The 13458-nt window shown below is 50.2% G+C and overlaps 1 protein-coding gene across 1 annotated transcript; it reads left to right on the forward strand.

The window, feature by feature from the left end:
• The first annotated feature begins 1060 nt into the window (after positions 1 to 1060).
• Positions 1061 to 8520, forward strand: PHOX2B (paired like homeobox 2B). The gene is made up of 3 exons (XM_056855819.1): positions 1061 to 1301; positions 2724 to 2907; positions 8070 to 8520. The coding sequence occupies exons 1-3, from the start codon at positions 1061 to 1063 to the stop codon at positions 8518 to 8520; spliced, it is 876 nt and encodes a 291-aa protein (XP_056711797.1).
• The last annotated feature ends 4938 nt before the right edge of the window (positions 8521 to 13458 follow it).

A 13458-nucleotide genomic window follows, 5' to 3' on the forward strand; every position in this document is an offset into this window, starting at 1 on the left:
AGGGGAGGGTTTGCCTTGGACTTGGCCGCTCTCTGGGTGCACATTTTCCCCATCCAAATTCTCAGAACTCAACAATAAGCCCCCGTGCAGAGTTTTGAGAATTCAGTTGGGGGAAATGGGCATCTAGAAGGCAGCAAATCCACGAAAAAGCCTCCCCTGCAGAAAGGGCCAACAATAAGCCCCCCATGCAGAGTTTTGAGAATTCGGTGGGGGGAAATGAGCCTCTAGAGAGCGGCAAATCCAAGGCAAAACCTCCCCTGCGAAGTTTTGAGAATTCAGATTGGGGGGGGGGTGTGCATCTAAAGAGTGGCAAATCCGAGGCAAGACCTCCCGTGCATAAACGGCCTAGTAGGCATCGGTTTAAAGGGAGTCTTAAAAGCCGGGGCAAATCGGATCAGGGAAAATCGTCACCCAACTTTCATTCTTTTCCGAGGAGGCTGATTGAATTAAAGGGGCAGGGAGGCGGCTGGGCTGGGCTGGGTTTGTGGGGGGGGGGGGGACGACGGACGGGACCAGGAGACCGGGGACGTCGACGGTGTGTATTAAATTCTAATTAGAGATGCAGGAATCAGCCAGAGGGAGCTTGGACGGCCCTCTCCCCCTCCCTCTCTCTCTCCCCCCTCCCCTCGCTCTCTCTCCCCCCCCCCCAGTTGCCAGCCCAATAGACTGATGAGTTATTGTCATGTAAAAAGCGCCCGCGATCAGACCTACCGCTTCGCTATTGTCCAAGTGGAAAGAGCCAAGTTTATTATGAGGACGGTATGCTCTAGAGACCTGGGGCTAGGATGCTCGTCGGCGGCCTTTTTTCATAAAACTCGGCTCGGCTGGTAGCGGGGAGGCCACTCTGGCGGGGCGAGCCGAGCGGTGAGCATCTCTCCCTGGCCCGGCCTGCCTCTGCCTGCGCCGCCCCCCCCCCGGCCAGATCCACCCCCCCCCTCTCCGCTACCGCCAGCCCCGATCCCGGGCTCAGTCTCTGCCCCCCCCCCCCGCCAGCCGGGCGCCCCCCCTCCGGCCCCCCCAGCCACCCACCCCGACGGCCGAGCCGCCGCGAGCCTTTTCAATGTATAAAATGGAATATTCTTACCTCAATTCCTCCGCCTACGAGTCGTGCATGGCCGGGATGGACACGTCGAGCCTGGCGTCGGCGTACGCGGACTTCAGCTCGTGCAGCCAGGCCGGCGGCTTCCAGTACAACCCCATCCGGACCTCCTTCGGGGCCACGTCCGGCTGCCCCTCGCTCACGCCCGGATCCTGCAGCCTGGGCACGCTGCGGGACCACCAGAGCAGCCCCTACGCCGCAGGTAAGGACCTCGACGGGGCGGGGGAAGCGGCCGCCGCGGCCCGGCTGCTGGCACTGGGCGGCCCCGGTTTTACCCCCGCGAAATTTGCTTACCCAAATGAAAGGATTTATCACGTTAGGAGCGATCGCGGGGAAGGGAGAAGAGAAGGAGGGGTGGGGGGGGGAGGGAGAGGAAGAGAGGGGGGTTGTAATTCACTTACCCCGTTACACGATCCGAAGTCACACCCGAAACCGCCAACAAAATTATCTTAAGCTGCCAAAATGATCGGCATAATTTATTTACTTCGCGAGGGAGACGGAAAAGCCGGGGAAATAATTCAATCAGCCGGCAGGAAAAGCTCATTACTGACACCGTCTTCCCCTCCTCCTCCGTCCTCCTCTCCCTCTCTCCGCACCCAGCTCCCCTCGACGGCGCACGAGGCAGCCGGGGAGAAGGGCTGCTGCGCCCTCCTCGCCCGCCCGTCGGGGCCTTTCTTTCCTTTTGAGCATCTCTCTCTGGACCGGGCCGGCCCCGGCCAGGGCAGCGCCACTAGGGACGGCCGTCGAGGCGGCCCGGGGCTGCCCCCCTGCTCCAGCCGACGCCCCGAGCTCTTTGGGGGACGGCGGATCCGACGGCAGCGGGATCGCACCCTCGAGGCTTTTGGAGACAGGCGCTCCGGGGTTCAACAGCGAGCGGGGTTTGGCGGCGCGTCGGGACCCTCTCCGCCCACGCGGGGCAATCCGAAGCGGAGCCACGCCGCGGAGGCCGGGGGTCGCTCCGCGGCGGATTGCCCTGTCGGGGTGGACGAGGTCGGGGCACCGTGGAGGCCGCCCAAAACCTTGCGCGGCGGCCCCCCCCCCCTTGTGTGAAACTGCCCCCACCTGCAAGATGCGCGGGAGATCCCAAATTCTCGTTTGGCGTAAAAATCCGCTGCCTTTGCTGGCACAAAATCGCGGCTCGGGTGTGGTGCGCGCCGTCGGATGCAACGAACGACCCCTGGGAAAGGGACCTGAGGACTGTGGTAGAGCGCCTGCTTGGCATGCGGAAGGTCCCAGGTTCGACCCCCGGCGTCTCCAGTTAAAAGATCTGGCGGTAGGCGATGCAAAAGACCTTGGAGAGCCGCTGCCGGTCAGAGCAGCCAATACTGCCCTCGATGGACGGATGCTCTGATTCAGCACAAGGCAGCTTCGTGGGTTCGACCCTTCCAAAGTGCATTTCGCCTTTCTGATTTGGGAGGGGGGGCGGGAAAGGTGCCGCTGCCCCTCTGTCCGGAGCAGAGCCACGAATGGGCCCTTGCGCATCGCCAGCGCAGAGGTCTTTGGGGGGATGCCAAAGGCCCGGGAGCGGCCTCCCCCCCGCCCCCCAACGCGGGCCGGTTGGGCCCTGGGCGGCCCTGGACTCACCGGCCCCCGCGCCCCTCTCTCCCCCCACCCCTGTCCTCAGTGCCCTACAAGCTCTTCACCGACCACGGCGGCCTGAACGAGAAGAGGAAGCAGCGGCGCATCCGGACCACCTTCACCAGCGCCCAGCTCAAGGAGCTGGAGCGGGTCTTCGCCGAGACCCACTACCCGGACATCTACACCCGCGAGGAGCTGGCCCTCAAGATCGACCTCACCGAAGCCCGCGTCCCAGGTAAGGAAGGGCCCCCTCCCCGACGCCTGCCTGGCGGCTCGCCAAAGGCCGAGCGGCGCCTCCCGCAAGGCTAGGGGGGCCAGACCCAGCCGAGGGAATCTGGGAGGCAGAGGGCGGTTTGGGCGCAAGATGGCCTCGTTCTTGCCAGTTTTTACTAGATACTTATTAATCCCCCTACTGTGGGCATCTGTTTTGCCATCGACCAAAGAGGTCACTTTCTGTATCTTTACCCAATTGTGTAACGATCAGGATGGGTGGCCCTGTTAGTCTGTCCCTAGCAGCAGAAATGTGCAAGGCGATTTATGCATGGGAGGTTCTGCCTTGGATTTGCCGCTCTCTAGATGCACATTTTCCCCATCCGAATTCTCAAAACTCAACAATGAGCCCCTATGCAGAGAATTCGGATGGGGAAAATGTGCATCTAGAGAGCAGCAAACCTCCTGTGCATAACTGTTGAGAGTCTAGTAGTACCTTAAAGACTGATGAAATTTCTGGCAGGGTATGAGCTTTCATAAGTCAAAGCTCACTCCTTCAGATACACACACTTCTTCAATTGTGTAAAGCTTTGAGATTCCAGAGTAGCCACTGGAAAAGTCAGCATGCCAGGAATTAAGGCTTCAGGGCTGCTTACTCCTATTTGGACACTATGTTTCCCCTCCAGGTCAGATTAGGCTAACGCATCACCCGCGCGCACACATAGTTTGGCTCACTTGCTGGAGCCATCTGTTTGTTTTGCACATGCTTGTTCTCGACATGTGACACATCAGGAGTGGCTAAGGAAGTGATGCAAAGGGTATACAGCCTTGGGGGAAGAGGACTGGGCCAGTTGACCTTTTCTTCATTCTAGAATTAGGATTCCTATACTACCGAACCAAATATTTTGCTGTGCTTGCCTGCAATTCTCATGCTTTGATTTCTACTCGCCTTTTAGAACTCTAAATCGGAATTCTTAAAATAAGGAGAACACCCTCAATCTAGATAACCCACATGATTGATCTGTAGTCCAGGAACCTACACATCATTCCCTTTTGAACAGGATTCTTTGATTTGGAATAACTATGCAGCAGTGTGGATTGGAATCCCCATCAAGGGCTTTTCTTTTAGCGCTCCAACATCATGATTGTGAACGTTAGCAATGGTCATTTCTTAACGCATCCTCTAATACAATCCTGTGCAAGGTAGCTTCAGTCTAAACTCAACCTGGAGTTAGACTGGAATAACTCTGCATAGGATTGCACCATAAATGATTTAATAATATGCTGCCCAGGAGCTGGCAGGGAAGCTGCTCATATGTACAGAGATGCATCCAGGCCCAGGCATGGAAAGGCTGAGCTGAGAAAGATTACATCATTTTCCGATATTGGTTATAGGCAACAGGAAGTACCGCCAGGAGAATTATCACAGCTTTTTCAGCCTTACAATAACTGTAGCTAAATTGTGGAACTCCCTGCCCTAGGATATGGTGACATCTTGGAAGGCTTTTAGAGGAGAGTGGCTATGTTCATGGAGGAGTGTTATTCATAGGTACTAGTAAAAATAGGTGCTAGTCATGATGCATACCTATTCTCTCCAAGATCAGAGGAGCATGCCTATTATATTAGGTGCTGAGGAACACAGGCAGGAGAATGCTGCATTTGATACAATTTAAGATTAAAAGACTACATAATTTATATGTAATATCAGGGCTGGATTAACCATTAAGACTGCTTGCTTGCTCCTGCTATCAGTGTGTGTGCTTTTTAATTTTTTTAAATGTTTATTAGAAAAGAATTGCAACATATATACAGAAAACCTTACACACAGTATATCAAACCTTCTAAAAGGTGCCACATTACCCGCCTTCTAAATTTGCTAAAATAATTTAAAAAATCATTTTAAAGGGAACACATTATTTAAGACGCCTAGCTCTCTTGGTTGAAAAGTAAATATATTATCCGTGGGTTTATAGAAGTAATCCTCCTTATTTCTCCACACCTCAGCATCTATCTTTAAAAAACCCACTCCTTGGACATCTTCTGGACATGGAGTGGGGGTCGCTAGGGGTGTGGAGGGGTGGTTGTGGGTTTTCTGCATTGTGCAGGGGGTTGGACTAGATGACCCTGGTGGTCCCCTCCAACTCTATGATTCTATCACTACATTCTTAATATGGCATTTGTAAATGGGTGCGTGTGCTTTTTTTTTTTTTTTTGCAGTTAAGGAATGTTTTAAAACGAAATCTATTTTTCTATTTAAGATTAAAAGATGACATAATTTAAAAGATGACATAATTTATATATATTATACTTTTGTATTAATATTCCCGGATACATGTCCTGAAAGACTGCTTGCTTGCTCATACCCGGTGGGCATCAGGATTTTAGAGATGCTTAGGTGTCCTGAAAGACTGCTGGCTCGCTCCTGCTATCAGCGCGTGTGCTTTTTTCCCTTGCAGTTAGGGAACGCTTTAAAACGAAATCTGTTTTTTCAGATTAAAAGACGACATCATTTATATCAGTGGTTCCCAACGTGGGGCACAAGCCCCACGGGGGGGGGGCATTTGATTTTTAAGGGGGGCAATTCGAGAGTTATTAACAGTGATTTCCCCCCCATTTCTTATGGTTCTAGGGGCCTCATATACCATATATAAATATATATTGTGACATACACATTTTTAAAATTAAAATCAGAATGTACACGGCGGTCAGCTGGTGACAATGGAGAGGGGGAAAGCCTGCTCATAGAGAGGAGTGGTGAGAGCATAGAGTTGACTAGAGTCAACCCGTGCCCAGGAATATTAATATAATTTCAATATATATTGAATTTATATTAATATTCCTGGGCAGTTAAGGAATGTTTTAAAATGAAATCTATTTTTCTGTTTAAGATGACACAATTTATATATCTTATACTTTTGTATTAATATTCCCGGATACATGTCCTGAAAGACTGCTTGCTTGCTCATACCCAGGTGGGCATCAGGATTTTAGAGATGCTTAGGTGGGGCATGGCCCAAAAAAAGGCTGCGAACCACTGATTTATATATTGAAATTATATTAATATTCCCGGGCAGTTAAGGAATGTTTCAAAACAAAATCTATTTTTCTATTTAAGATTAAAAGATGACACAATTTATATATCTTATACTTTTGTATTAATATTCCCGGATACATGTCCTGAAAGACTGCTTGCTTGCTCATACCCGGTGGGCATCAGGATTTTAGAGATGCTTAGGCGGGGCATGGCCAAAAAAAAAAGGCTGCGAACCACTGATTTATATATTGAATTTATATTAATATCCCTGGGCTCTGGTCCTGCAAGGCTGCTCGCTGGTTCCTGCTATCAGTGCTTTATTTTTTTGCAGTTAAGGAATGTTTTAAAATGAGATAATTCACAGTGGGTAGCCGTGTTAGTCTGTCTGCAGTAGTAGAAAAGGGCAAGAGTCCAGTAGCACCTTAAAGACTAACAAGAATATTTTCTGGCAGGGTATGAGCTTTCGTTAACCACAGCTCACTTCTTCAGACAGTAGAAAAGAGCAAGAGTCCAGTAGCACCTTAAAGACTAACAAAAATATTTTCTGGCAGGGTATGAGCTTTCGTGAGCCACAGCTCACTTCTTCAGATACAGCTAGAATGTGAATCCATCTGTCTTTAAGTAGAGGAGAGTGAATTCAGACAAGCATTAGTATGTAAATGTTAACAGTATGTAAATGTGAATAGCAGGCGTAATGGGATTAGGTGTGGTATGCAGAAGAGTCTGTGATGTCCAGGGGAGAGATGGGTGTGGAGAAATCGGCATTGGTAATGAGCCTTGAGACGACAAGAGTCATGCTAGGAAACGTTGAGGGCAGCAGGAAAAGAGGAAGACCCTACAAGAGGGACGGACTCAATAAAGGAAGCCACAGCCTTCAATTTGCAAGACCTGAGCAAGGCTGTCAAAGATAGGACACTTTGGAGGACTTTCATTCATAGGGTCGCCATGAGTCGGAAGCGACTTGACGGCACTTAACACACGCAATGAGCCATGAATGTAAGGTCTTTATTCAGCCCAGGTAAATGCATTGACTTTAGTTTGAATATCAACTGTAATTCAGCAGTAGTAGAAAAGGGCAAGAGTCCAGCAGCACCTGAAAGACTAACAGGAATATTTTCTGGCAGGGTAGGAGCTTTCGTGAGCCACAGCTCACTTCTTCAGATAGTCTTTAAGGTGCTGCTGGACTCTTGCCCTTTTGTACTAACAAGAATATTTTCTGGCAGGGTGTGAGCTTTCGTGAGCCACAGCTCACTTCTTCAGATAGTCTTTAAGGTGCTACTGGACTCTTGCCCTTTTGTACTAACAAGAATATTTTCTGGCAGGGTGTGAGCTTTCGTGAGCCACAGCTCACTTCTTCAGATAGTAGAAAAGAGCAAGAGTCCAGCAGCACCTGAAAGACTAACAGGAATATTTTCTGGCAGGGTAGGAGCTTTCGTGAGCCACAGCTCACTTCTTCAGATAGTCTTTAAGGTGCTGCTGGACTCTTGCCCTTTTGTACTAACAAGAATATTTTCTGGCAGGGTGTGAGCTTTCGTGAGCCACAGCTCACTTCTTCAGATAGTAGAAAAGAGCAAGAGTCCAGCAGCACCTGAAAGACTAACAGAAATATTTTCTGAAGAAGTGAGCTGTCGTTCACGAAAGCTCCTACCCTACCAGAAAATATTTTTGTTAGTCTTTAAGGTGCTACTGGACTCTTGCCCTTTTTGACTAAGAATATTTTCTGGCAGGGTGTGAGCTTTCGTGAGCCACAGCTCACTTCTTCAGATAGTAGAAAAGGGCAAGAGTCCAGCAGCACCTTAAAGACTAACAAGAATATTTTCTGAAGAAGTGAGCTGTGGCTCACGAAAGCTCCTACCCTACCAGAAAATATTTTTGTTAGTCTTTAAGGTGCTACTGGACTCTGGCCCTTTTTGACTAAGAATATTTCCTGGCAGGGTAGGAGCTTTCGTGAGCCACAGCTCACTTCGTCAGATTCTTATCTGAAGTTTCTCTGCTGAATTAAGACGAGGTGTGTTTTTCCTGTGTGGTTGAGTGGGAGGCGGGGGGGGGGGCTCTGGCCGCCCCTCCCTCCCTCCCTCCGGGGGGGGGCTGTCCGAGTCCCCGGCCGCCCCTCCACCTGTGCCCCCTTCTCCCCCCCCCGCCCCGCGCCCAGGTGTGGTTCCAGAACCGTCGGGCGAAGTTCCGCAAGCAGGAGCGGGCGGCGGCGGCGGCGGCGGCGGCGGCCAAGAGCGGCCCGTCGGGCAAGAAGGCGGAGGCGTCGCGGGACGAGGAGGCGAAGGAGGCGAAGAGCACCGACCCGGACAGCACGGGCGGCCCCACCCCCAACCCGGCGCCCAGCTGCGGCGGCCCCAGCCCGTCGGGGGTGGGCGGCGTGGGGGGTCCCGGGCCGGAGGCGGCGGCGGGCAAAGGCGGGCCGTCGGGGCCCGGCGGGCTGGCGGCGGCGGCGGTGGCGGCGGGGCCCGGGCCGGGCTGGGCCCCCGGGCCGGGGCCCATCACGTCCATCCCGGATTCCTTAGGCGGGCCCTTCGCCAGCGTCCTCTCGTCGCTGCAGAGACCCAACGGCACCAAAGGCACCTTGGTCAAGGGCGGCATGTTTTGAACCCGGGGCCGGCGCAGCCACACACCCCTCCCGGCAGGGACGCGCCGCGCGGGACTCCCTTGGGCCAGGCGCGGCGGGGAGCTTTCTCTGGCCTGCCCTCCGACGCGGAGGAAGGGGGGAAAAGCACCCTCCCTTCCCTCCGAAGACCCGTGCAAACGACACGTGTGTATCCCCCCCCTCCCCTGCAGCTCGGCTCGCCTCCCGCCCCTTTGCAGGCAAGGGCCGGGAGGAAAGTGTCCGCCTCCTGCCCGGGTTGCTGCTGCGGGGCAATTTTTGTCTCTTCCCCTCCTCGCCTCTTTCCCAGGTTGTCTCTTAAGGCCGGCTTCCTTGCGACTGGGGCCCTCTGCCCAGGGTTGCCAACCTCCAGGGACTAGCTGGAGATCTCCTGCTATTCCAACTGATCTCCAGCCAATCAAGGTCAGTTCACCTGGAGAATATCACCGCTTTGGCAATTGGACTCTACGGCATCCAAGTCCCTCCCCTCCCCAAACCCCGCCCTCCTCAGGCCCGGAAAACCTCCTGCCGGTGGCGAAGAGGGACCTGGCAACCCGACCCCTTCCCCGCCTCTTGATTCTCCACACCAGTTTACAAGCCCTCCCTTCGTCTTGGTTCTTGCCAGCACACCTTGGGGGGTTTGGTACTGCCGGCTCACCTCCTTAGCGGGCGCCGCTCCTCATCATCTGGCCACCCTTGTTTTCCATGACTGCGCCTGGAAGAACGTGCTCCTGAACATGCGGAGAGTGCATATTTTTCCACCAGAGAAAGGTTTACGGCCTTCTGCGTTTGCAAATCAGATACCGACTCTGTTACCTTGTTGTTGCATCAGTTGTCTTTCATTACCTGGGAAGTATAGTGGCAGACCCCGACCCCTGCCATACACTCTCTTTTTTTTTTTTACCTTGGCATCAGATTTAATATCTTGGCTGGAATATACAGAGCATGGAGATTCCTTAAAAGTTATGGCGTTTGGAAGCTAGATTTTATCCTGCCCTTGACAAAAGATACAGGTTTATGGAATCTAAACGGGTTGGGCTTCCTAGATGCTAGGGCACATTCTGAAGTGTTTCAGAATCCTTTTGGAGACTTTTAAAGAGACCTCTTCAATTTGGTGTTTTTATACTGCTTGCTCTTAATCCAGTGCGGAGGGTACTTTTCACAATAGCGCTGTCAACAAGTAGTGCCCAGTTTCATCTGCCCGTGGCTCAACCTACCCTGGGAAAGTTAGGGGTAGCAAACCTAATCTGACCTGGTTTATGCCCTTGCTGAACAATTTGAGCCTAGCGGGCACTGTGCACGTCTGTCGCTTGGTGATCACAGTGCCCTTTCGTGACCTGCATATGCACGCGAGCGACAGGAGACCCACTACCAACAGACTGCCCACCTGTTCCAGTGCAGTCTCTCTGCCTAACTCACCTGCTGCCGCAGATTACGTTGTCATCTAGTGATGACTCCATGTGGGGTGATGGAGCCGGTGGACCAGCCTTGCAAAGTGACAACATGAATTGGTCCTGCCTGTTAAGCATAGCCCATCCTCTGGTTAGTAGCGCTGATCTGATTTTTTTTTCATTTATGCCCCCTTTTTCCCCTTTCCCTTCTTCTATTGCTGTTCCTGCAAACCTACCGTAATTGTGTATTTAACGTGCAGGGAGACCGTTTACAGGAGGGGAACCTGTCTCTCTGTCCAAAAATGTCCACAGAGGACTTCCCATCTTTGCCGATGAATGGATAACATTGCCCATGCCATGTTTAGACCTTCCTTGTTAGGGTTTAAATTTTTAATTTTAAAAGGCACAAGAATCTAGGTATTAGTTATGTCGACACTGGTATGCTTTGAAGTTCTTTTCTGTGTCTTTCTACAGCTGTGTTCTGTGATTCAATTGTATAGTGTTAATATTGATACAAAATTGTCTACTCTAGTTAGACGTATAAAGAATGTTTTTTCCTCATTGTAGACTTTATGGTGTGTCTTTACAGAGAACCGGGGATCTCACTGGTTCAAACCTTTTGCGTTTAGAGAGGGGCCAGTTTCATGCAATGATATCTTCTTTGGTTATCAGGTGCATGTTGTCTTTTTTTTTTTAATTCTTTTCCCTTTGTGAATATGTTTGTGAACATCAGTCATAAATTATGTTCCAGGATTTTCAGATTTATTTATATGTGGTTAAAATGAATGCTTCTATTTAAAAGGGGAAAATATTTCTACATGTGCATATAGTTTTCCAAGAGTGTACCATTAAACTGATTGTTGATAATAAAAAGCAAAAGTCAGCCCTTGCCTTTCTTTTAGTCTAATTTTACCTTCTCCGCAATCAATTGTTAAAAGATATCATTGAAATAGGCAGCTAATATGAGATGAGTGTTGAATAGACCTAGAGAGGGAATGTTAGGGGGGGGGGGGATACAGGGTGCTCACTGGTGAGAATTCCCTTTAGGAACAAAGCATAAGAGTGGAGGAAGGTGGAGGGAGTGATAGTATATGTGTGCGCATGCACATGGACATGTGTGGGGGGGGAGGGAGGACTGCCGTGCATCTCTGCATTTAACTGCCTAAGGCGGTTAAGGCTAGTTTTCAAGGGGTGTGGAACCCGTTGTCTGTGGTCAGCATCAAGCTGCACCCCCTGGGATCTGAGGCTGCAGTCTATGTGCTTTTGGGTAGCCACCCGGTATCTTTGAGATACTGCATTTTCTTAAGATTGCTAGAAAACCTTTCTCCCCTCCTTTAGTATTCCAGGATAATTAGAAAGCACCAAATTATCTCCAAAATAGCTTTCAAAACAATGTATTTGGAATCCAGGATCTGGGTCTTTTCGGCGTCCTCATGACATTAGTTTCAGTTTTCTTTTACAGTCTCAATGAGAAATGGCTCAAGGTGAATTCACCCACACCTGTTTCAATCCCCTATCACAGATCAAACTGCCCGAACAAGACTTGCATAGTACCTTTGAGACCATCCCCAGTTGAGAACTGTCAGTGGAAGCAAATGGTACATTCAGCAGTGAGTAGTGAAGTGATTACCTACTACGTTATTATCCTGTTCTTCCAAGGAGTTCAGAGCAGGGTACAAAGTTGAACCTTTTCTCCATTTTAATTTTTGAGAGGTAGGTTGAGAGGGCTCACTGGCCCAAGGTCACTCAAACAAGCTTGGTATTTGAATGGGGATTTGAATCCAGGTCTCTCCAACCTCTTCAGATGCTCTAGGCACTACAACACACTGGGTCTCAGTCATTGCCAAGTGTAACACTGAGGAGGGTGTGTGTGTATGAAGTAGCAGGGCTTTTTGTTAATGCAAAGAGCTTTCAGGGTTCTAAAAGCTGGCACGGCAATCAAAAACAGTTTCAGCATCCAGTTTAGAAGATGCTTCATGCATGTGCATAGATGAAACGGAGGAAATGGGGGACATTAGAGATCCCCCCACATCGTATCTTTCCCCCATATCTTTCTCCAAGGAGCTTAGCATAAAATTCTATTCCCCTTTTTATCCTGACAATTCTGTGAGGCTGCGAGAGTGAGACTGGCCAAGGTAACCCAGTAGGGTTGCCAACTTCAGGGTTCTAGCTGGAGATCTCCTGCTGTTACAACTGATCTCCAGCTGATATAGATCAGTTCCCCTGGAGAAAATGGCCGCTTTGGCAATTGGACTCTATGGCATTGAAGTCCCTCCCCTCTCCAAACTCCGCCCTCCTCAGGCTCTGTCCCAAAAACCTCCTGCCAGTGGTGAAGAGGGAACTGGCAACCCTATTACCCAGTAAGCTTCATGGCACAGTGGGAATTTGAACCTGGGTCTCCCAAATCCTAATCTGACACTGTTATTTCAGTGGTTAAGAGTGTGGTGGACCGTATGTTAGTGGTTAAGTGCAATGGTTTGGAGCGGTGGACTCTAATCTGGAGAACCGGGTTTGATTCCCCACTCCTCCACATGAAGCCAGCTGGGTGACCTTGGGCTAGTCACTGCTCTCTTAGAGCTCTCTCAGCCCCACCTACCTCACAGGGTGTCTGTTGTGGGGAGGGGAAGGGAAGGTGATTGTAAGCCAGTTTGAGTCTCCTTTAAGTGGTAGAGAAAGTCAGCATAGAAAAACCAACTCTTCTCCTTATTTCATACTTGCTCTCTGATCCCATTAAGACCTGTTAGATCTAGTTGGGCAATTCTCTTTGAATTCATGAGGCTGCACACATGGGACAGGCGCTCTGAAGATTTAATCTAACTGCAGTAGCCTTAACTATAACGGTGAATTGGCAGCCACTATCATAATTCCCAGAATCCGTTTGGGCAGTTCAAAGGGCATTTACTCATAAAGTTTACTCATAAAGGTACTAAATAGGGTTGCCAACCTCCTGGTAGCGGCAGGAGAATTGCTATTACAACTGATCTCCAGCTGATAGAGATCAGTTTACCTGGAGAAAATGGCCGCTTTGGCAATTGGACTCTATGGCATTGAAGTCCCTCCTCTGCCCAAACCCCGCCCTCCTCAGGCTCCGCCCCTGAAACCTCCCGCAGGTAGCAAAGAGGGACCTGGCAACCCTAATACTAAAGTTTTCACTAGAAAGTGATGTAAAACATCGTGGGCCAGTATCTTGCTGAAAGTACTCTGTATGTTTTTAAATTTAAAAAAGCACTTTGTTTTTGGTATGAATGAATGCCGCATGGTTCTTTGAGGCATGACCATTACCCTCAGCCTGGATTTTCCCACTTTCCAGTGCGTGCTAATCCTTAAAAAGACTTCTTGTCATTTTTCTCTCAAAGCCTGTTTTCCTCTTGTCGTTTTTTACACAAAAATGGGAATGTCTCAAATAATTTCAGCCCAGTACAGTAAGTCATGAATAGCGTTAATTATGTGGGCCTTGAAATGTCAGAACTCTTTGTGAGGCACCAACGGCTTCAAATGCAGCTTTCAGCAAATCCGGATGCAGAACAATCATTTTTTAAAAATCATGTGGAAA

This window comes from Euleptes europaea, chromosome 9, assembly GCF_029931775.1.
Source record: "Euleptes europaea isolate rEulEur1 chromosome 9, rEulEur1.hap1, whole genome shotgun sequence".
NCBI lineage: Eukaryota > Metazoa > Chordata > Lepidosauria > Squamata > Sphaerodactylidae > Euleptes > Euleptes europaea.